General features: G+C 36.0%; 1 protein-coding gene across 1 annotated transcript in view; it reads right to left on the bottom strand.

The window, feature by feature from the left end:
• Positions 1 to 26,202, bottom strand: part of P58IPK (dnaJ homolog subfamily C member P58IPK) — a 156,130-nt gene that overhangs the window by 35,247 nt on the left and 94,681 nt on the right. The window contains exons 7-8 of the mRNA XM_090385370.1: positions 25,491 to 25,716; positions 9,655 to 9,775 (exon numbers count right to left, since the gene is read on the bottom strand). Of these exons, the coding sequence (XP_090241496.1) occupies positions 9,655 to 9,775; positions 25,491 to 25,716 (347 nt within the window). The remainder of the gene's footprint in view (positions 1 to 9,654; positions 9,776 to 25,490; positions 25,717 to 26,202) is intronic.

Here is a 26,202-nt window from a genome sequence, read left to right as displayed (position 1 = left end):
ACAACTGAATAAAAGAAAACATACATTCATAATATACAAAGTCGACTCAGAGATACCTTGCATAATCATTCTAATTACAGTTTCCATTCACTAGATAATCTGAGTTTACCATTACATGAAAACACCTGATTCATTCTTCTTGCTCTAATTAACTCCTAACACTTATGCATTCACTATACTCTTTTTATTACTCCTGGATACAATTCCATTTCTTATATTAACAATCAAATATACTACTTTCATCATTATGCTCTGTGGTCTCACCACTCTGTTACAATATATTTGTAGACCAATCTTTACTTTCCTAAAGTCTCTACTTGTTACTAGTCATTCAGATAAACCAACAAATTTTAATTAATAAAAACACTATATTCAGAGTTGCTCATATATAACTTAATTATCTATAACCTTAAAACATATTCAGAATCCTTCTTTATAAGCTTTACTACCCTTCTAACACATTATGTTATATCAATTTCATCTATTACTCATTCCTTAGTTTCCCTTGCATTATACACTAACCCTTTTTAACACAATAAACTCTGTTAGTATATCTACCTCAGAGATAATTTCTTTCACTTTACTTTATAGTGCTACCCCCTTTTCATTAATTACTATACTATTTCACTAACAGTCCTTTTTGCTAACTTAGTGTACTTAATATATTGCTCACCTACTTCTATCTTTTTCTTTCCTTTCCAGGGAGGTTTCAGGCTTCCATCTTAGGCTATCTTCTATGGCTCTCCTTCAACTGCTTTCTCCTGAATCTTCTTCAGATAAATTTCCAGAACTCTAGGCTGCACGGGTCTGGCGTCCTTTCTCCTGTTTGAATGTGCAACTCCTTTACTAAAGATCATTCTGATGCATCTTGCTCCAAGAGATCGTTACCTTTCCTGGCACACTTAACTGTCTTTCATAACCCCATTTTCTTATCATCCTTGACCTTCCAGTTACTTGTACTCTTAACTATTTTCCCCTTTCTGTCTAGGGCCTTTCTGCACTTCCTACATTGCTGCATTGCCCGACTTACTCTTTTCACTCTGCGTCTCTGCAACCACCCCTTTTAGCCACACTCTCTCTTACTCTTGTCACTTCTTTCTTGTTTTTTGCGAGAGGACTCTTTCCTGCGCTCTCTCTTTTTGTTCCCCTGAACTCCATACTGCCCCTTTTTACTGGCCCGCCTCCGTTCGGAACTTCAACCAAAGTTCCCCTTTCTATTTAAACCTACGTTCCGTTTCATTCGCTAATATCATTTTCCCATGCATTTTCCGAGCGATCCAACCTCCTTTTTGAATATCTTTACTTTCTTCCCAGGCCGTATGCCCCTTTGATGTCCACCAGCCACCTCCACACAAACACTCAATTCCATCTCGCACCTTGCCTTCTAAAGAATACGAAACTTTCCATCACAGACAGCCAGACGCCAGTCTTAATTTGAAACCGAACATTGGAAGTGCACCTACTTCCTGTTTAGTCTCACGGTGTAACCGATCAAAGGAAACGCTTCGACTAATCCGGTCTCCCGTCCTATTGTTTGCTCCAGAGCAACCCCTTTCCCGCCTATTCACAAATGACCCCCGCTACCTATTCCTGCTGTCCCTGTTTGTTTTCGTGTATATTGGGAGCTGCCAGTTTATCCATCTGCTATTAGTTATTCTCACGCTTACCCCATCCCTTCATTAAATTTTCTCCTGATTTAATCTCACCTTGCAAAAAAACCCACTATCTTTATTTTATTAAATTTGTAACATTTTTCATCTTTCAATATCACTATATCTAATGTTTTTTTTCCCTAATTAATCTCTTAGTTTGCGAAAGACAACCCAGCTATCGTCATTTAAATTAACTTGTAAGATATCTTACAATGCGATTTTCTCTGAATATTCGTGTAAACCAACATGAAGCCTCAGTTCGTGCTTCTCATTCAGCAGTGAGATATGTCATTAACATATCTCACTGCTTTCATGTCATTAACAAAAAACATACTTTTTTATTTAACGAGGCCAAAATACTTAATGTTCAACGTAATTATACGCGACTATTAATTGCAGAAACCGTAGAAATTAAATTACACGAGAATTCTGTTAATGTTCGGCAGCCATATTTGAGCTCCGATGCATGGACCTTTACGCGCATGCGCGAAGACAAATAATCACTACAGTATTTAAGTTTCAGGTTCAACTCTATTTGGTAATTTTCATTCCTGTGATCACGACATACGGTCGAAAAGCATTATCAGCTTCAGGAAAATCGTTTTGAATATTTTCATTAGATTCTTTTTAATTTTTAATTGCGTTAAATTGATTTTTAATTATTTATTTTTTACTCTAATGTAAGTTTTCGATTTTTTCGTTTTAATTTCTGGAGAGTATCATACGGAAGTGTTCTATGTACTATATTGAGGTAAACTCCTCTTATTATTTTATAAATATTAATATCAACATAGAACGTATTGAGTATTACAGCTCTGATTCACACTATCTAATAGGAAATATAGAATATAATACATATGGGCTAAATGAAAATATGTAACCTAACAGGCAGATACTTTACCGGGTTTACCTAAATTAATATCATATTCAGGGGTGTGCTGGTAAATTTTTAACAATTGGCTCTCTAATAGAAAGTAGGGGTACTGGTGATTTGAACTGATTTTAATTGTGGCTGCCGCAAGTAGGTAGTGCCACCGTCCCCATGGTCCATTGTGCGAATGATAATGTGATGTGATTGATCACGTGATTTACCTCTCCTGGACACAGGTGTGGTTTTTCTGCCAGGGGGCACTGGTTAGAAATTGTTAGAAATAAATTTTCTAACATTTCAAAACAATTTATTAATACATAACACATTAAGATATGACTTTTTTCATACGAACATGATGCAACAATATTAAGAATTATTTTGAAAAATATTTGGTTATCTTTTTGTTACTGGATTTTAGTGTATGTTGATCGTTAAAAAAAAAAAAAAATCCACATTTGTTTTAACATATTTTGTATTTTCAGGAACATTTTCTTCACACTGCAGGCCTCGAAGTTTCAAAATGGGCTAACATTTCATGTTAAGAAGGTTTGATACCTTTGTTGTCCTCATTTTCTTTCTCTCATCGTCGATATTTTCACTAGTTCTTAAATTTGAATTTTTTCTTTTTTTTTTTGAAACTGTCTAAAATGCTGGAGTCATTCGGGTATTCAGGTACTGTGACCATGGAAACAGATAGGGAAATTTATGGAAAGTGTGGATGACACACTCCTGCAAAACAAAAGATGATTATTTAAAAGAAAGATTAATTAAAAGAAAATCACTCTCTTCTAATTCTCTAATAGGGTGTTTACAGCAGCACCAAAGAGAATTTGGGAATACCCCTTGATCTGTTCTCGGTATGTGGGACAGGTGGTCAGATAAGTTTTACAAGCACCACCAAGTTATAAAATGGAAATCGGTTTAGCTCTCTTAATTCATGGATGATGCACTTAATTCATGCTTAGCAGCAGCACTAATTGCCCGATGGCCAGAAATGCAAACAGAAATGCAATCAATTCGTGATTTGGTGAATTGAAGTGTGTGCTGCTCTACAGTTTATAGCCATTATGGGTTTAACAACTGGCTTGAAGCCGCACAAGCCAGCTCCAGCACACCACTGATTATATTGCATTAATTTAGGAGATCAGGATCAAAATTTGAAAGGTATAAGAAATACAGGACATGCTTCAAACATAGAAGAAATAAACAGGAAAATAGAAGAATTTCCTACATTTGTGAAATGAATAAGTTTTGGGGAGGTCAGTTCTTACTGCAGATCAGTTTATTCCATCATGAATGGTCAAAGTATTTGTGATGCACTGATATTAATGAAGTTGGGAGTGGGTAATGAAATTTTTAGAATTATCATACAAACAGGAATGCATCTCCTTAGCAAAAACACTAAGCCAAGTGTTTTTGCTAAGGAGATGGAACCTTGGCCATGCTTCCCCTCCCCAAACCTACAGACACACTACTACACCACTCCTCCATTCACAGCTGGCAGGATAGAAGCAGTGAGACTATTCAATAGCTGATCCAGAAACCAGTCTGTGAAAAACCATTTGAAAATGATCTTCAGAATGATGATGTTGTTGTTCCACTAGTTCCTACCATAAGCTGAAGACATGACTCACAGCATGATAGAGGAGATGTAGAGAAGCTGGAACACTGCTCTGGAAGCTAAACAAGGTTTTGGTCACACACTCCAAACCTCTAGTAACCCTTTCAGGAATATATGCATATTACATTTTTCAAGGTAATTTCAAATGTGCCAATTAACAAGAAAATAGTGATATTTCTGTTTTATCTTTTGTAAGTACAACCAAGAGCAGATAGTTTTAATAAATGACAGCACAAAAACAGGTCTGAAAATCCGAGAAATGTTTTTTCCTTTTTTTTTATACCCAAATTACACACTGTCACATTTGAATTTAAAAAAAAAGGTAAAAAAATTCTCTGGAATTCAGATCCAGAAGTTAATGAAATTGAGTCATTTGATAAATAATTAGTTATAAAGGATATTACTAAATCAAAAATAATAATAAACAAATTTTTTAATAATTAAAAAAAAAAAAAAAAAAAATTCTGATTTTATTTGACAATCTCACTTAGCTGAGCAATCAAGTCAAAATAAGAACAATTTACTATTTAAGAGAATATATGTATGAAGTTTTCATTTTAATAATTTTTAAAACACGACCTTTTGCAAATTCTCTCATGAAATGGTTGAATCCAGTAGTGGTATGGCACAGAGTGAGGAAAGTCATCTACAATCTGTTTATTTAAATATGAGGAGTGTTCAATAAAAAATGATAATTTTTCATAATCAATCATACTGTGTGCTATTTCTAGCTGAGCTGCAGAATTTAAGACCAAACAAAGCTGCATCACATAGCAACTGCGCAGTTGAATTGATTGGTCTAGTTTATGCCCATTCAGTTTTGCCTACATAATAATGGACGTCACATGCAAGGAACAGTATGCTGCTCTTAAATTTTGTTTCTGTCTCAAGAAAACATCAGCTGAAGCATATAAGATGTTAAAAGAGGCTTATGGTGAACCTACTCTTTCATATAGCACAGCTCGCAGGTGATTTAGAATATTTAACGATGAATGGGATTCAATCACAAAAATTGGAAGTCCTGGAGCTCCAACCACTGCTGTCACCACAGAAACTATAAACACTGGTTCTGTAACTGTGAGAGAAGATAATCATATAACGGTAAGGCAACTGGCAGAGATGTTGAGGATATCGGCAGGAAGCATGCATGGTATCCTCCCCAATCATTTGCATATGACATATGTTTGTGCACACTGGTTTCCAAGACTACTCATATCTGAACAACAGCAGGTTTGCATGGAGGTTTTTCAGAAGTTGCAAAGGATGACTACTGAAGATGGTGAGGTTCTGCATTAGGTAATAATAGCATGCGGAATGTGGCTTAATTTTGACCTAGAGAGTAAGCAACAAAGCTCTGGAAGGCAATGTCATCTCCAACACTAAAAAAAGTAAAGGTTCTGGCTTCTGTATGGCCATCTCTTTTTTTTTGGCATTCAAGGAATGGTTTATCAACACGTACTACATCATATGGCTCATACTACAAATCAAATCAGTAGCAAAAACATCTTGCTACAGAACCGTACGGCACACTTTGCAGAATGACATTTGTCAAAAATGACCAAAACTGCATGCACGTAGGTGGACACTGCATTGCAACAATGTAAGACCTCTGTTCATTCTCATTAGCATTAATAAAGGCACATGATGTAAGAAAACAAGCTTATATAGCATTGGGCAAAAAAAAAAAAAAAAACAACCATTTGCTCCAAATGTTTGTTTAGTTCTGCCTTGAATCTATTTAAGCTATCAACTTCTATAACAGATGGAAGTTTGTTTCAGCAATCAACCACCTACTGGCTAAAGGCAAACTTCCACACAAACTGTTTTGCCTCAATTTTAATTTATGCCCTCTCAGGCAATTATTCTGAGCAAGAGGATGAATCCCATCACCATTGAGCTTGCTCAAACCATTCAAGGCTTTATACACCTCAATCAGATCACCTTGCAGGGGCCTAGTTTCCAGACACTGTAATTTGCAAAACTTAAGCCTTTCTTCGTAAGAGCAACCCTTTGTTCCATTTACTGATCTTGTTGCCCTTCTCTGTACTCATTCCATCAATTCCTTATTGCCGCTAGAACAATTCCTGTATATCACTGACAAGATACCATAAGCTACTCTTGCAGAACATCTGCATTGCTCAGAAAACTTCATATCTGCCTGCACCATTATCCCCAGGTCCTTTTCATTCTCTACCACTGTCAGTGTATTACCACACAATTGATACATTACTCTGGAGTTACTGCTTCCCTTATGCACTACTTTACATTTGTCAATGTTAAACTTCAGTTTTCACCTCTCAACCAATCTGCTCAACTTTTCTAGATACTGTTGCAGCAGCGTACCGTCATTAATGTCATTAACAACCCTGCTGATGTTCATATTGTCTGCAAACTTGGACATTAAGCCTGATATACCATCATCAATATCATTAATAAATACACAAAACAATGGACCCAACACTGAACCCTGGGGGACTCCACTAATAACATTAGTCTATGAAGAGCAGTGTCCATTGATTACCACTCTGTCTTCTCCCACTAAACCATCCCTTTATCCACAGAAGCAATTTGCCTTCAATGCCACACTGCTCCAATTTTTGTAGCAGTCTTCCATGTGCAACAGTATCAAAAGCCTTTCTAAGATCCAAATACATGATATCAAAATTATTCTTTGCATCCGGTTCCTTTGTGACTATATCATAGTATCAAATCAAATTGATCTAGATCAAATTAATTTGGAAATTGTCTATATGATCCTGCAATGCTTCTTTAGCCAGTGCCTCCATTAATTTCCCTGGAACAAAAGTTAAAATAACATGTCTGTAATTATTTGTGTCACCCTTTGATCTACTTTGTAAATTGGGGTCACATTTACACATCTCCATTCCATGGGTACCTCCCCTAAGTCCAAGCAAACTCTCATAATTATGGCTAAGGGTTTGCTGCCTCCTTTAATATAACTGATGGCGCCTCCGTAGCCAGGTGGGAAGGAGCACCAGTGTGTAGCACACGCTTCTTGATTAGACCGGGGTTCGAGCCCGTCACCACCAAATACGGAGGATGCGGAAAGGTCAGGGAATGACCACCGCACATCCCCGGAGCAATATGGCCTTAGTTGCTAATGCTCCTAAAAACCAAATAACAACAACAACAATTAATATAACTGGATAGATCCCATCCACCCCAGTTGTCTTTTTTATGTTTATCTTCAATAATTTCTCTTCCACTTTGCTCTCACTTATTAAAAAAATCATTTAACTCACTACCATAGTTTAATACATAATACATAGTACATAAACTATAATACATAGTTTAATACATAGTTTAATTTGTTAGCGACCTGAGCAGGATCAACAGTTGAATCATCGATATCAAGTGGACCAATCTGATTCATCCCCTTCCTTCTAGAGTTTACATAAGTAAAGAACTCTTTGCTGTTTTTCTTTGCATCCTTTGCCAAAGATTTCTCGTAATCCACCTTTGCCTGCCTAACCTCCTTTGTGACACGATTACAGATCAGCTTATATCTTCCATAGGCTTCTGTGTCACATGTTAATTTATATGTATCCTATGCATATTTCGTCTCTGCCCATGTCTCATTAGTTCATCTGAGATCCATTTAGGCCTAAAGCTTGAACAATATTTCTTAGTTGGTATGAAAAGCCTAGTAGCTTCTAAGATTAATTCTTGGAATGCTTCCCATTTAGAATTTGCTGTTGGCAACATCATCAGCTGGTCCCACTGTATAGAACTTTAAAACACTATTAAACTTTAAAAATTGCCTCAGATCTCAGTAGTCACCTTTACGAAAGCAAAACCCTTCCCTTTACCCCTGATTAAAGTTACTTCTTTCAGTAAATACCACATCAGCACATTGTGATCTCTGTCACTTGGTTGTTCCTTTATTGGCAGATTTTTAATGCATGAAGAATCACTACTGATAATCAGATGAAGAGTAATACTCCCTCTGTTTGCCTCCTGAACATGTCGCTGTAGAAAACAATCATCCAATAAATCCACAAAAGCCTTACTAGTGTGCAAATGACCAACCCACAAGTTCCAGTCAATACCTCCCATTGTAAGACAGTCTGATTTACTGGTCTACTCTATTTCTCTTTACAGCTGTTCATTATACTCATCAAAGTCATTAGGCTTATAGCACACCCCTACTCTCGATTTTGCTTTTCAAGTGCTTATGTAACACCAGACTGACTCAACACTGCACTGTCCACCCATGCCAACTGGATGCATTGCCTTAGATTTTGTTTTTCTTAACTAATAGCATAACCCCACCCACATTTCCTATCCTTCCTGCACACACTGTACTCCCCTAATTCCAATTCTGCATTCCCTATATCTGTGTGACACCACATCTCTGATATCCCAACGATATCTGCCTTTGATATTTTGACCAACACCTCAAATTCATCAAATTTATTTTCAACACTCCTAGTATTTGTGTAAATGCAAGTATACATGCACCTGTTCCTATTCTTAGATACTCTAACACAGCCCACATATTTACTTGTGCCACAATGACCTCCAGCAGTCTCTGAAATTTCCGGCAACTTGTTTTCCAGGCTGCTGCTCATTCCATTAGAAACAGTGCAAGAATCACTTTCACCTCTGCAAGCAGCTACTGTTAATCTATTAGTCTGAGTATCCCCCAAAGCTAACAGTTTTCTGACCCACCCAACACTGCCTCAATAGCATCAGCAAATATTCTTGCACCCTTTCTATTTAAGCTGTAGAAGCAGTCTCTCCTGATAACAAGCACACACCAGGCTGAGTGTGCGTCTGCACGCGTGTGTGTGCGCGCACGCATGTGTGTGTGTGTGTGTGCACGCTTGTTATCAGGCACACACCAGGCTGAGAAAAATTCTACCCCATGAGCTTTGCACAATCTCTCCAGGGCTAAACTGATTGACAAGGCTCTCATCATATACTCTCTCTCCTATTGTGTCTAGGCAGAATTGCAGACTCCTTCAAATTCAACCCTAACTTGCGGCTTTTTTTCAACGTTGACCTCTACGTGTTAAGTAATTCTGCCGTTCTCCTACTCTTAATATCATTGGTGCCAACCTGTACAACAATATCACCTTTTGTGCTCTTAAAAGATGATATCTGCTCTATGTCATCAACTTTTGCCCATGGCAGAAATACCCTGGTCCTGTTCCACCTATCAATGGTGCACTACTATATAAAATACATGGTTAATGTTCCACGTAGCCAGTCTGGAAACTTTTGACTTGCACCTTCTATAATTAAGAGATATTTTTATGAACAATTTTCTATTAAAATAAAATAGGAACTTTACATAATTACTGAAAGTAACCTGAAGTTTTCCCTCACCCAATTTACTGGCAATAAAATTACTGCAATTAGAGAACAAGAAAATAGACACTATTCATAAAAACGTGAAAAATTATAATGAAAATCATATGCTATAAGGCAACAATTTCCCTTCTCAGGGGTGTGCCCTTCAAAATAATAACTATTAAACAGCTCACCTTCCTCATATTGTTCATTAGCAATATATGCTTCTGCTCTTTCACAAAGAGTTCCCACATCTTCGCCATTTACTTGAAGTGCTTCCGAACATAAAGTTATTGCTTCCATAACTTTTGAATTCTAAAAAGATTCATACTGAATGCACTTAAAAAAAGTAAACTACTTTTTTACAGGCAATTTATTTAACAAAGTAAAGTTTATAAAATCTAAATGAAATATTAACCCTTTGCAGTCCAAGCTCTAACAAAAAAAACAAAAAAAAAAAAAAAAACAAAGACTACCTTGTAAGCTGACAAATTTACTGTATTTGTCAGCTTACAAGACACTGCGGCATGGAAGAAATATGCACCCTAATTTTGGAAGTGTAAATTTAAGAAAAAATACTTTTGAAAGAAATTTATTGTTAATACAATGGAAATTTAAAATTCAATAAAAATAAAACCCAAAAGCCAATAAAGAAAGGTATAGGATTATTACTCTTATTATTTTAGTATTATTCAACTTCAGATTCATTACTGACCTGATCATCATTATAAGCAAAAAGGTCTATGTGCTCTGGATTCATATTCAATAAAGTATTTTGCCACAGAGCAAAATGGAAAGAAAGGAAATAACAGGTTGCAGGTAAAAAATAAGTTTAATGTTTACTATGAATAAAAACACAGGTAAAAATATGGGAAAGTAATACATAGCTTTTGGACGTGAGGGCATGCTTCATCAGTTGCGATCATCAATATACAGAACGTTGTACATGCCATGGAAGTCATGTATGGCGAACTGATTGCTACAGGTGCAGGTAACAATTAGCTGTTAGAAGGGAATGCTTGCAGTTGTAGCTGTATTGCCCAGGAATGTTGTAAATGCCAATGTTTGTCAGCCAAGAGGATGATCGTTTCAGTAATGGGATGGATACAACATCCTCTGTTCCGGTTAAAGGAACCGCTGCAGCATGAGATGAGAAGCAATTCTAACCAGACGTGGTGACAGTAATGGTGGGACTGATCAATAATCATGACATCACGGCATGGATCAATGTCATGCTGGGTTGACCAGAAGTGCTCAGCAATGGCGGAGTGCTCCACGTCCACTAAACGGATAGCTTTCTCGTGTTCAGAGACATGACTACTGAGTCTCCTACCAGTTTCCCCAACGTAGCAGCCAGTGCAGTCACAATAAATGATCTTCAGTGCCATCTACTGCATTACTTATACCACATTTTTTAAAGGACTTGACCATAATTTCAGTCTTAACATCACGTCATGACTTCAGTTCATCAATAACACACTTATGCTATTGATGAACGTTTCATCCTTCCCATAGGCATTGTATCACGGTTTCCCCCTCTATCATCCATATAAGCCACCCAGAATTACCACCAATTCTGTGTTCATCATTTTGGCCAGTTTGATGTTTTCAGTCCTATGGTGCTCTTAACTGATCCCATACTAGTAGTGCATTTTTACACAGCAGTCCACCAGAATGCTTGGACCAAACTTCTGAAAACCAATTCTTGATACATTTTTCATCATTCCAAACCTTTGGTTATACAAGTATGTGAATTCCATTTGGCAGTTCATCTTTCAGTAAAGTTTTTCTTTTAAAAATTAACATGCAGAAGTTTGGTCCCATCAGAACAAGTTAAAAATTCAGTGTAGTGTGTCTTTTCATGTCTAGTGATTTTAATAGTTATAGATTTTTTCCCTCTCAGATTTATGGTTTTATTGGATGGCACATAAAAGTCAATGGAATTTCATCCATATTCCCGATTGGCTATGTTTGTAGCTGCTTCATTTTCTAGCATTAAGGGCAAATTATGAAAATCTAATATTTTCTGTTCATACTCAGCAGGAATTCATTCTCTGGGCTATTCTAGTTCTTGTGCATAAACTGCATAAACTGCATAAATTTAACTTGTTTCTTTTCATGAAGCAATAACACCAAGATTCAGTTCCTTTAAACTCTTGTATCCCAATATCAGCTGCTCATTTCCATGCTTCTACTATTATCATTTTAGTACTCACTGTAATACCACATCTCTAAGTTCCATTATCCAACTACATAAGTTTTCTTCCAAATTTGGTATTTAGGTGGAATTTTATGAAGGTTGTGCTTTGTTTTATCAGCTTCTTGTAATAAAACTTCCTGCTTCCTCCACTGACATATCATCTCAGTAGGTGGTGGTGATCCAAACTTTCGTTCTGCTGCTATTCCTGTGTTTTTGGCATATTGTACTACTTTTAGTTTAAATCCAATACTATAATTTTGCCTTCTTGATAAGCCTGCTACTGATTAGCGCTTAAATGTATAACTGGAATTCACTTGTTACTCCAATAACAGCCTAGTAATTACTGAAAAGTGTATTAACATATAGTAGTTAACGGATAGTTAACTACTATAGGTTAACTCGGCTTCTAAGGTGCAGGGTGATTTTTTAAGGTATTTATAAGGGAAAAAAAAGTGAGTCATAAGCAGACAAATAGTAGTTGAAATGTGATGTTCAAAAGCTATTTATTTTTGGATTTACATGAGTAAATATATAAAACATGGAAAAATATTTTAAAAGAACAATTTCCTACTTCTTCATAGAAGAAAATGCTCACAAAAGTTTCCATCCAGATAATTGACAATATTTTTTTACTTTAGAGCAACCTACTTTGAATTCCTTTTGTTTGTCCTTTTGGAGGTAAGGCAGAGATGCAAGATCCAAGGTATCTGCAGAAATCGCTTCCAGCCAAATACATTCTTGGAAAACTGAATTTTGTCTGTCCATTCTTCAGACCAATATTTCCTTATATCAGTTTTTTCATTTAGTCCCATGATGACGATAACACCAAAATGAAAATGAAACCCAGTCACACAATATGGAACAGTCAGAAATTCTTATTAGGTAGTTTTACTTTCTTCATCCCCTCCCCTCAATTTCCCAGAAAGCTAAATATTTTCATATTGTTTATATGAAATATAAATAGATGGTAGTAATAATAACTGTACCAGCACAGCAGGAAAACAAATTCCATAATTGAAAACACTGACAGGCATGGTGGTAGCTGTGACTGATTGGAAGGGTAATTTTGTGATATCATAGTGGATGTGAATTCAGACTGCAAAGGGTTAAATATACAAAATATTCAAATTGGATATTTTTTACTCAAAAATGCAGACAGGAAATAAAGCAATTATAAAAATGCAGTTCAGTTCAGTAAAGATGTATTCATTTAGAAAGAATAACTGTAAAAGAACAAAGTAAAAAAAAAAGCAATTTTCTTGACACAGCTCAATCAATATAGTAATTGTGCAAATTTTGGTAATGTTCATACAGTTTATCATACATGATGCCTATAGAAGTAAACACATTCAAAAGTCGATTTGCACACTTTTACTAAAAAAATGCAATATAATTCACAGGAAAATCCTCCTATCTTTGCTTGATATCGTCTAACTAGCTAATTCTTCTGGTCTCTGATGAGATTTAACCCAGTCTTCAACAAATGAGACCAGAGGTCATCCTTTAGGAGTGTGTTATAGGCCTAATGATTACATTGAAGGCTGCTGTAGCTGAGTGGTCAGGCGGCGGGTGCATAAGTACACATGGCTTGAGTGACCGGTGTTCAAGCCCATGACTGCTAAATACGGTACTGTTTCTTGTATTCTGTCTATCTTGTGACTCCTCTGACCATTTGGTCATCGCAGAGTATAAACAAAAAATTTATTTATTTTAATGACTGATGAGTACAATGAACAATTGTGCAGAGAAATAAGAGTGGGCCAGTAAATCAGAACGTCTGGTAATGGGGGATTTTAACTTTCCAGACACTGACTGGAACTTGTGGGTTGGTCACTCGCAAGCTAGGAAGACTTTTGTGAATTACTGTAGGTTTGTTTCCTACAGCAACATGTTCGAGGGTCAACTAGAGGGAGTAATACGCTTGATCTGATTATTCAGCAATGATTATTCATACATTAACAATTTGCAGATAAAGGAACCACTAGGTGACAGTCATCACAGTGTCCTGATGTGGGATTTACTTAAAGATGTAAGTACTATTAAGGGTAGAGGGCAGGGTTTTTTCTTACGTAAAGGTGACTACAGTGGTCTCAGACAGTTTTTAAATTCTATACAGTGGGATCAACTGAGGATGTTAAAAACAGAGAATTCTAAATAGGAAGTCTTCAAGGAATTAATCTTGGAAGCTACAAGGCTTTTCATACGAAATAAGAAATACTGTTCAAGATTTAGACCTAAATGGATGTCAGATGAACTAAAGAGGCTCGTGGAAGAGAAGAAAAATGCATGGGATACATATAAATTAACAGGTGACACAGAAGCATATGGCAGATATAAGTGAGTCTGTAGTCAAATCACAAAGGAGGTTAGGCAGGCTAAGGCAGACTATGAGAAATCCTTGGCAAAGGATGCAAAGAAAAACAAAGACTTCTTTACTTATGTAAATTCTAGAAGGAAAGAGGTCAATCAGATTGGCCCACTTGATATTGATGGCTGACAGTTGGTGATCCTACTCAGATAGCTGACAAACTGAAAGAGTATTTTGCATCTATATTCACACATGAGGAGTTATTCAGGGAGGAGGAGAGGGCCAGATGTTATCAAACTCTAACAGGGAGTTAAATCATTTTGTAATAACTGAGAGCAAAGTGGAGGAGAAATTGTTGAAGTTAAATATAAGAAAGGCTCTTGGGGTGGATGCGACATTTCCAGTTATATTAAAGGAGGCAGTAAAGGTAGAAAGCAAACACTCAGCCATAATTATGAGAGTGTCCTTAGACTTGGAGAAGTCCCCATGGAGTGAAGAGGTGCAAATTTATCCCCAATTCACAGAGGGGATAAATTTGCACCTCTTCACCTGTAAGCCTATTAGAAAATAATAGGCTTACAGGTTAAAGAAGCATTGCAGGATCACCTAGAGAAGACTGAAGTAATAGTTCAGACACAGCATGGGTTTTTTAAGGGGAGGTCTTGTCTGACCAATTTGATTGGATACTATGATGTGGCTACAAAGGAACTCTATGCAAAAAATAATTTCGATATCATATACTTGGAATTTTGCCTGATTTTAATTTTTAGGTGATTGTATAGAAATTAACAGAAATTAAATGGGAAGTGCTAATAAATGAGAAAAGATAATGTGTTAAATTTAAATTTTGTAAAAACAGTGTCAGAATCAGCAAACTGGGATAGGCGACACAAAGCCCAACAGGTATGTATCAGATTAATTGAGAATAGGTTCTTACTTCCTTCTTGTACTGTGGTGGTCAGATTGAAAAGGAATCAATTCCTCAATTCCTGCCTTCTGGTTGTTTTATGTGTGCTGATTAAATGATACTACGCAGCCGCGCTTTTCATTGGCTATGGCGTGATGGTGAAATTGCTGTAGGCAATATGTCCTATGTCAACGCAAATGTTCTGATAACCTCGAGAGGGTTTTTATTTGAGTTAGTGGGGGGAGGTTTGCTTTGATGGTGGAAGGAACCTATATAAATGAAATGATGTTTATACAAGTACAATAAGTGTTAGTATGATTAAATACAAGAAGTATGTTAATGAAAAAGTGTGTTATTGTAAATATATAGGAAATGCTATCCACTGGACAAAGGCCGGTATAGCTTTTCTAAGGTGTAACAACCCATTTATGTCCTAGGGGATAGCTATATACATATTTACAGCCTCCTTCAATATGAATTTTCATCCTCTGTCTCTAGGTTTTATACTGTGTGTGTGTAATTAAATGAAGGGATATGAATGTTATTATGTGTTTAAAATAATACCTTAGGCACAATTATTCCGTTATTGGGAGTTTGATACAAGTTGATAAATTATCAATTATTAGATTGTCTGTTTTTTTGGGGGGAGGATTTTTGGTCAGCTGGGTTACAGTGCGGTCAGATGACGAGCCTCTTCTGAGTGCAATAAACCCAGGATTCAAAATTGGGAAGTCATTTCTCTGGGCAATAATCTTTATCTTAGTTTGATGAAGGACATTGGTTTTTAGACAACCAGGCAAAGATGGGCTACAGTCCATTTATTGGTGTTATAGTTCTAAACTGGTTCAGTGTATTTTCAATAAGTGTATTGGGATTGGCGTTGGGGTGGTGTGGGTTGAGGTTCACAAGTATGACCGCTTTGATTATTGCATATGTGTATTAACCTGTTTGTCTGATATGTTTAGCCAAATTGCTCTTCCAGTTGGTAAGCTTTATAGCTGGGAAGCTAAAATGGTCTCTCTTATCATAATGTTGAGTGTAAACATTGTCATTGGTGATAGTGATTTGGCTGTTGAGATAGCAAGCTTTTAGTTTGCTATCTGGGTTGGTGCATTCTATGGTTAAATCTGCGGGATACATTTCTTGGGCTATAATATCAAAATTGTCGAAATTGATAACCAAGACATCATCAATGTATCTGTAGAATATAATTTCTTCTTTGATATTGTTTTCGAAATAATGCAGGTAAAGGTTGGCTATGGAGCAAGAACTACTAGCCCCCATAGCCACTCCCCTACTCTGCACTTAAATGCTGTCTCCCATAACTACGTAATTGTTTTTGACACTAAGATTAATAAGGTCATGCCAATACTGTTTATTACATCCCATTTTATTCTGATAAGTTTCGTAGTAGTGTAAAAGAACTTTTTTTTAATTGTCATGTGATATTTGGTTATTAGGGGTTTTTTTTTTTTTTTCTTCTCTTTTTAGGAGCATTAGCAACCAACGCCATATTGCTCCGGTGATAGGCGGTGGTCATTCCCTGACCTTTCCGCATCCTCCATATTTGGTGGTCACGGGCTTGAACCCCAGTCTAATCAAGAAGTGTGTGCTACGCACTGCTGCTCCTGCCCACCTGGCTATGGAGGCGCCATCATGTGATATACTGGTGAAAAGGTTTTTAAAATCATAAGTGTATAGACTTCTGATTCTATGTTTTTGATGTAGTCTAAATATTTTCTGTTATTGGAGATAAATTTAGTATTACTGAGTTGGTTGGCTATAATATTTAATTTGTCCTCCATTAAATTACTGGATGGTTTTATGCAGCTGTTTCTGACAGAGGTGATGAACCTTTTTCCAATCAGGACTTTATGGAATTTGGGGATCCAATATACGAAAGGGTATCTTGTGTTATCTATTTTTAATTTGATTTTTTTTGTGAATCGCTATAAGTTTTTTGGTAATGCAGTTAGGCGTGGAGTTCAAAACTTATATGTATTGCTGAGGTCCATCTCCTCTTTAAGCGTGTCTATGTAGAATTTTTTGCATATAATGCTGAAGTTGTTATTTGCCTTATCTGTATTTGTAATGACGAATCAATTTTGCAGTTCTTTCGTTTTATAATTAATTCTTTTAAGGTTGTATTGTTTAATGTAATTTTGGTGTGATATGATTTCTTTGAATCTATCCAGGATAAGTTTGGTGGAAGTATTTATCCAACTTTGAAAGGCTTCTACTGGTGTGTTGAATTTGTAGGCGGTTTTGAAGGCAAATTGTAGAGGATCCATGTAAATAGATTTGCATGTGTTTTTTTAGGTTGGCTTCGGTGTTGGGTCTGAATTTAGTTCCCTTTTTCATAATCTCTCTTAGGGTATGGTCCTCTATAATGTTAAGGTCACCTGTAATGATATGATTGTAATGGGAGCACTTCTTGCACAACTGCCCACCCAGGAAGGAAGAAAGAGCCAATGCATGGGGTTCTATGTATTTTTTATATTTGTTTTCCTGGCAGTAACAGGGTTGATTCTGTGGTGTTCGTATTAGCAATGGTATTTTTATAGTTACATATGGCCATCCCTATTGGCTTTGTTGTATCTGTTTCTGATTTCTATGTTGATATTTTTTATGGAAAGGTATGTCTTGGTTTTATTTAAGATATCTCTGATGTTGACGTAGTCAAATCAATGATTAAGGAATTTTATAATGTAGTATTCTTTTGTTGTTCTATCTGGAAAGGTTTTATGGAAAGGCATGTCTTGGTTTTAATTAAGATATCTCTGATGTTGACGTAGTCAAATGAATGATTAAGGAATTTTATAATGTAGTATTCTTTTGTTGTTCTATCTGGAAAGGTTTTATGGAAAGGCATGTCTTGGTTTTAATTAAGATATCTCTGATGTTGACGTAGTCAAATGAACGATTAAGGAATTTTATAATGCAGTATTCTTTTGTTTTTCTATCTGGGTAACAAATTTCGATTCTGAATTTAAATATATCTTCTAAAGTATGGATGAGATGTATGTTCTGGATATTGAGTTTTTAGTAAATCTTGCTTAATGCTTTTAGTTTACTGATTTTAAGAGCAAATAGGGTATTGTGTATGGTTTTCACATTAATAGGATCCTTAATCATTCATTTGACTACGTCAACATCAGAGATATCATAAATAAAACCAAGACATACCTTCCCATAAAAAATATCAACATAGAAATCAAAAACAGATACAACAAGCCAATAGGGATGGCCATATGTAACTATAAAAATATCATTGCTAATACGAACACCAGATTAATCTTGTTACTGCCAGGAAAACAAATATAAAAAATACATAGAACCCGATTACAATCATATCATTACAGGTGACCTTAGCACTATAGAGGACCATACCCTAAGAGAGATTATGAAAAAGGGAACTAAATTCAGACCCAACACCCAAGCCAACCTAAAAACACACGCAAATCTATTTACATGGATCCTCTACAATTTACCTTCAAAACTGCCTACAAATTCAACACACCAGTAGAAGCCTTTCAAAGTTGGATAAATACTTCCACCGAACTTATCCTGGCTAGATTAAAAAAAATCATACCACACCAAAATTACATTAAACAATGCAACCTTAAAAGAATTAATTATAAAACAAAAGAACTACAAAATAAATTTGTTATTACAAATACAGATAAGGCCAATAACAACTTCAGTGTTATATGCAAAAATTTCTACATAGACACGCTTAAAGAGGAGATGGACCTCAGTGATACGTATAAGCTTGTGAACTCCACACCTAGCTACATTACTAAAAAATCAAATTAAAAATAGATAACACAAGATACCCTTTCGTATATTGGATCCCCAAATTCCATAGAGTCTCGACTGGAAAAAGGTTCATCACCTCCGGCAGAAACAGCTACATAAAACCATCCAGTGATTTAATGGAGGAAAAATTAAATATTATAACTTAGTAATACTAAATTTATCTCCAATAACAGAAAATATTTAGACTACATCAAAAACAATAGAATCAGAAGTCTATACACTTACGATTTTAAAAACCTTTTTGCCAGTATATCACACGACAATTTAAAAAAAGTTTTTACACTACTATGAAACTTATCAGAATATAATGGGATGTAATAAACAGTATTGGTACGACCTTATTAATCTTGGCGTCAAAAACAATTACGTACTTATGGGACACAGCATTTACATGCTGAGTAGGGGAGTGGCTATGGGGACTAGTAGTTCTTGCTCCATAGCCAACCTTTACCTGCATTATTTCGAAAACAATATCAAAGAAAAAATTATATTCTACAGATATATTGATGACGCCTGGTTATCAATTTCGACAATTTCGATATTATAGCTCAGGAAATGTATCCCACAGATTTAACCATAGAATGCACCAACCCAGATAGCAAACTACAGGCTTGCTATCTCGACAGCCAAATCACTATCACCAATGACAATGTTTACACTCAACATTATAAGTGAGACCATTTTAGCTTCCCAGCTATAAAGCTTACCAACTGGAAGATTTGGCTAAACATATCCAGGGCAACATTATTAGAAATCAGACAAACAGGTTAATACACATCTGCAATAATCTAAATAACATAACAAAAGCAATAAAAAAAACTGATAGATATTCTCATCAAGAATAATATACCTGCCAATTACAGCATATTAAAGCGGCCATACTTGTGAACCTCAACCCACACCCATCCCAACACACTTATTGAAAATACACTGAACCAGTTAGAATTATAACACCAATAAATGGACTGTAGTCCATCTTTGCCTGGTTGTCTAAAAACCAGGCAAAGATGGTTTTCTTCATCTAACTAAGATTACGATTATTGCCGCCAAGAGAAATGACTTCCCAATTTTGATTCCTGGGTTTATTGCACTGAAAAGAGGCTCGTCATCTGACTGCACTGTAACCTGGCTGACCAAAAATTCCCCTAATTGGTAATTTATCAACTTGTATCAAACTCCCAACAACAGAATAATCGTGCAAAGGTATTATTTTAAACACATAATAACGTTCATATCCCTTCATTTAATTACAAATGCAGTATAAAACCTAGAGACACAGGGTGAATATTCACATTAAAGGAGGCTGTAAATATGTATATAGCTATCCCCTCGGACATACATGGGCTGTTATGCCTTAAAAAAGCTATACTGGTCCTTGTCCAGGGGATAGCATTTCCTATATATTTACAATAACACACTTTTTCATTAACATACTTCTTGTATTTAATCATACTAACACTTATTGTACTTGTATAAAAACATCATTTCATTTATATAGGTTCTTTCTGCTATCAAGGGCAACCCCCCCCCCCCACTGACTCAAATAAAAACCCTCTCAAGGCTATCAGAACATTTGCATTGACATAAGACATATTGCCTACAGCAATTTCACCATCACACCATAGTCAATGAAAAGCGCGGCTGCGCAGTACCATTTAATCAGCACACATAAAACAACCAGAAGGCGGGAATTGATCCCTTTTCAATCTGACCACCACAGTACAAGAAGGAAGTAAGAACCTATTCTCATTTAATCTGATACATACCCGTTGGGCTTTGTGTCGCCTATCCGTTTGCTGATTCTGACACTATTTTTACAAAATTTAAATTTAACACATTATCTTTTTTCATTTATTTGCATTTCCCATTTAATTTCTATTAATTTCTATACAATCACCTAAAAATTAAAATCAGGCAAAACTGGAATGGGGACAACAGAAACGGGTACGTATGAGACATTCTTTTTGTCTGGCTATCGGTTTGCTCAAAGCCGCCGAAAAAGTAGCAGACAATGACCAAGTGGAAGAATGTTATTTACAATTTTATTTTCATTGTTTATTATCATTTTTTATTGTTATTTTCATTGTTCATCATCATTTTTTATTTTTATTTTCATTAATATAATTTTATATAGGCCTTCCAGGCTAAAGCTAGTTTACTTTTACTGACTTGTTAGTTTGGTCCTTATACACCTAATTCCCTACAGACAGATACCATTAAATAAAATTGACTAATATAATTTCATGCACGTATAATGCCTAATTGCCCTATGTGCAATAGCATTAACGTTGCATGCCTGACAGGTACCTATTACGGTAAACTTTACCAAATATCATTTTTATAGTCTTCTAAGAACACAATATATATACAGGGTGTCTCAAAAATATTGGTACAAACGTTTAGGGGAGGTAGGTAACATCTAAAGGAATGCAAATCGCATAGGAACCCATAACCAGAAGCATCACGGGAAAGTTGTTTTTTTTTTTTTTTTTTTTTGGTAGTTGTTGGCGCATCAGCTTCTGTGGCCATAATGCACCTCCCAAGGTTTTTTGCAGTACTTTTATCCAAGCCCGAGGCGGGATTCGAACCCAAGACCTTTGGGTTGCTAGGCAGGCACTTTACCCACCCGGCTAACCCGGTCGGCTCACGGGAAAGTAGTAGCAGAGGCACAAGAAGCAGAAATGACACAAGACAGTAATTAGTGGCAAACATTTATCTGACATAATATTAACAATGGAGTACGAGATGGATGCATTTCATGATGTTAGATGCTAGATAGTTCCACCATGAGAAGCGATGCAGCATGGATTGGTTGACATGGTCGAACACATCTAGAGTTTCTTTGACAGTAGCAGCAGAGCAGACGAGTCTCACCGCGAGATCCATTTCCGTCTCCACAGGCGATTCATACACGATAGATTTGAGGGCCTCCCACAGAAAGAAATCAAGGCTCGATAAATCAGGTGAGCGTGGGGACCAGGCAACGGGTCCACCACGGCCAATCCATCGACGCCCAAAACGCCTGTTCAAATGGTCACAAATACACTTTCTATAATGGGCAGGCGCCCCGTCATGTTGAAACCAAATGTTGCATCTCACATTTGCTGGAACATCGTCAAGTAACCCTGGTAGAACTTGTTTAAGAAAGATCCGATATTTAGCGGAGTTCATGTAGGATGGTAACAGGTATGGGCCGACTAAGCAGTCACCGACCATACCTGCCCACACATTTATACCTGCTTATGGGTTCCTATGCGATTTGCATTCCTTTAGATGTTACCTACCTCCCCTAAACGTTTGTACCAATATTTATACCTGCCCACACATGTGCCCACACATGAGCATTGTGCTGATTGAATAAGCCTTCGCGAGTGAAATAAGCCTCATCCGTTAACAAAACATAGGCTGGAAAATTCAAGTCTTGAACACTTTCTTGGATAAACCACTATGCAAAAGCCACACGTGCAGGATGATCTTGGGGGAGCAGTAACTGAAACCTTCGGAGATGAAAGGTGTGTAAGGAATCGTCGTGCCAGACACTCCTAAGGCAGAGGCAACAGCACATGTGCTGGTAGTAGGATTATTCTGGACGGCATTCAACGTACTTTCTTCCATGGTGGGAGTTTGCTTCGAACATGGTCTGCCCGCACTATTCCTGTTACCTCTAAATGACCTATAATCGCACAAATTTTGATGCACACGCACAAACAAACAGTGGTCCGGTACATGTATGTCTGGGAAGTGTTCTCCATAAATTCATTGAGCAGCTCGTCCATTGCCCTCTGCTAATCCATACACTAGGTGCATGTCTGCCAGCTCACAGTTCGTATATCGATGCATGCTCTTCGTACGGCGACTACTGCTTGAATGAGTAAACAACAAATTCTCTCTCTCTCTCTCTCTCTCTCTCTCTCTCTCTCTCTCTCTCTCTCTCTCTCGCAAACTGATGAACAGCGCTGTCTACCGACTTACGGTGACGTTTCTGGTTATGGGTTCCTACGCGATTCACATTCCTTTAGATGTTACCCACCTCCTCTAAACGTTTGTACCAATATTTTTGAGACACCCTGTATAAATATATATATATATATATATATTATGTGAGGTAAAAGTTAGGCAAAAGTAATAAAAATAAATAAATAAGGCTATGTAGCTATCATTAGAGGCAGCAAATGCACATCCTCCACATGATGCCTAATTATATCCGATAATTAACATAAATATGATATTTAAAATAAAAATATCAGCCAGTAGTACGGCAATAATGCAGAGCGAAACAAAACGCAAAATAATGTAAAATAAACAAACAGGGAAGGGAAAGTAGGGATAATAGGACAAAAAGGTAGTCGATAATCCCCTGTATAATTTAGACAATTAAATCATTAAACCCAATTAATAAAACATGATGTAAATTTAAAATAATGCCAATTATAAATAATTTAGCGGAACCCCCTCGAAGGTACTAGTTCCAAAAGACGTGAAATCTCACCAAAAAAGGGTTAAAGAATCTACCAAAAAACTAGACTGACCATCATGCCCCATATCGACAGAGGACCACGAGGCCAATAATGGTCATGGAATCGCTGCATTTCAATCGTCATACAAATCATCGCAAAGGCAGAAATATCGAAGAACCAAACCACCCCTCCATTCCCCGATAGATCAACCAATGCAGAGGATTTGCATGGCGGTGGTCCTTATGCAGCGAAAAATAATCTATAGAACAGACAGCACTCTAGATCAGAGCCACACCACTGATATATATATATATATATTAACATAATGAAGTAGTTATTTACTTTATTTTCGTATTATATTTTGTACCATTCTTATTTTTTATCTACTTCATTATGTTAATATATGTAAATAAAATGGTAGTAGTGGATTTGATGTGCTTATGCTGCACCTGTACCGCCATCTATAGTATTTTATTTATTTGTCTATATAAGCTGGTTAAGCTTACATTGTCAGTGGTGTGGGTCTGCACTGGCGTGCAAGTTTGTCTGTTCTATTTTTTTATTTTTTGCTGCATAAGAACCACCACTATTCAGATCCTCTGCATTGGCGGTTCGATTGGGGGATCGGGTGGCGTCTGGTCCTTCGATCAGTTCGCCTTTGCGACGATTTGTCTAGCGATTGAAATGCAGCAATTCCCTGACCATTATTGGCCTTATGGTCCTCTGTTGATATGGGGCATAATGGTCAGTCTATTTTTGTTATTTTGGTTTTCTTTTATTTTATTTTATTGTAGTTAGTTTAGTCTATTTTTGATGTTTCACGTAATTTGGAACTGGCATCTTATGAGGGGGGGTGCCAATAAAATTCTTATGTAATCCTTAATTGGCTCTAAAAAATTGATTTATTTTAATTGTTTTCTATTTTTTTTATTATTATTTTTTTTAATGTAAACCCCAAACACGAGAGGTATTAGAACCTATAGTACTTAGTACCGTGCTTGGGTTGGAGGTTGAGAAGACGAAAGAAGATATTTGTTGACATTGGACTTGAACTTCTGTAGACTGTAATTTTCAGGAAATACGTATGAAGGAAGGTTGTTCCAGAAAACGGCAGTTGAATGAATAAATGAGATGAAAAGTTGGTTCTGTGAGCTTGAAGTTGGAGAGTAAATGGATGTTGGCTGGTGACGGCACGTGTTCGGACTGTTTTGAAAGAGAGAGTGGGAATTATAGAAGCCAATTCAGAAGAACAGTGCCCATTTCTAAATTTATTTGGAGATTTTCTGCTACAATTTTTAGTCTTATATTTTCTTCTCCATCCCTGTTCATTAATTATGTTTAATTTATTATTTTTCGCTCAATAGTTTTGCCATGCTACTGGCATTAATTTTGATTTATATTTAATATCAGTTATATATATATATATATATCAACCAACACTAGCAATGTTCACCCAATGGACCAAAACTGTAATTAATCTCATAACTTTTCAGTTAAAATGGCAAGTTCAACTTGAATTAAAATATGATGATTATAGTATAAACAAAGTTTACAAAAGATAGAGTTAAGAAATACGTCATCACTTAAAAACCTATCATACATTATCAAAACACTGTTCCTGAATATGTGTTTGTTTGCAACACTGGCTTCGAGTTTTGAACCTGCAATGATAAATCATATACCATTTGAAAAGGTTCAACCAGAAATCAGTTTATGACATTAACCAGAATTTAATGAGTTAACCATTAAATTGATGAATTTGCACAAATGATTAACAGAAACTGCAAATTGGGATAATATAAGCACAATAATAACAGTTTAACCAGTAATGTTATGGATGTGAGAGAGAGAGAGAGAGAAAGATCTGTGCATGCTTTTATTACTTTAAATAAAAGTGCTCAAATACAAGAAGTAGGGTTTTTTCCCTTTTCTATTTCTTGATTCTTTTAAAAGAAAAAATAAATGTGAAATATATATATGAAAAAGCATGTTACTGAGTAGGAAGTTTACTGATTAAATAAACTAACCACTGAAAATTAAACTATAACTATATTATTGATGTTTACATTCCTCATATCTTAATTTGGTAGAAAAATATTGTTAAAAAAATTTGACTTTATTCAAAGATAATTGAGAATGCCTATAGTAAATGTTTGGAGTTAGTACAATAATTATAACTTTAGTATTCTTTAAATAAAAAAATAAAAAAATTCATATGTAAGGCTTTATTAAATCTCATTCAGCAATATATTCTGGGATAAATCAAATTATTCTAATCTAATAATTTTTTTGACATTTTACTACTACAAATATTTCTTTGAAAGTAATGTAAAGCTTACCTTATTTAAGCAGTGGCATTTTTTTGATTTAATAAAAAGAACAATGATTTTATTTCTTGATTCTATTTTCAATGCAGCGTCTGCTTTATCAATACACTCTGTATACATATTCTGAGAAATAAAATCCTGCATGCTTCGTAAGTGTCCAGCCAACTTCTTTACTACTTTATAATGAGTGAAACATTCCTTGTGATCAGGATCCAATTTCAAGCATTCACGAATCATACTAATGGTGGGGGGGAGAAAAGAAAAAGTAATGCAAAAAGAAATTCAGCAATTTAAATTATAACAGACATTTCTACAGTAATGGCACAGTTAATAATTATTAAAATATAGCCAACAAGTGTTTAAACATCAAAAAATGTCTCAGCTTTGTTTGAAAAATGCAGTATGAAGATAAAAACAAAATTTGAAAATTACAGTAGCAGTAGTAATACACTGGTGTGCAAACTTAAGGAACAATGCTATTTCTAAAGGTTACAACCACAAAATCTTTACTTAAGGTACCCTTTACTGATGAGAGAAGATTCAGTCTCAGCAGCGATTCTGGACGTCAGCTTATCTGGCGAGAGGTTGGCACACGGTATCACCCGCAAACATCACTAAAAGGGACTGATATGGCAGTTGAGGCGTTCTCGTCTGGGAGGCGTTATCTTGGATGGATGTACACAACTCCAGATACTGGAAGGTGGTACTATAACTGGTGCATGCT

This window comes from Mastigoproctus giganteus, chromosome 1 (assembly GCF_048544385.1).
Source record: "Mastigoproctus giganteus isolate SK-2022 chromosome 1, ASM4854438v1, whole genome shotgun sequence".
Lineage (NCBI taxonomy): Eukaryota > Metazoa > Arthropoda > Arachnida > Uropygi > Thelyphonidae > Mastigoproctus > Mastigoproctus giganteus.
Note: the sequence above shows the minus strand (reverse complement) of the source record. Positions and strands in the feature narration are given on the sequence as shown.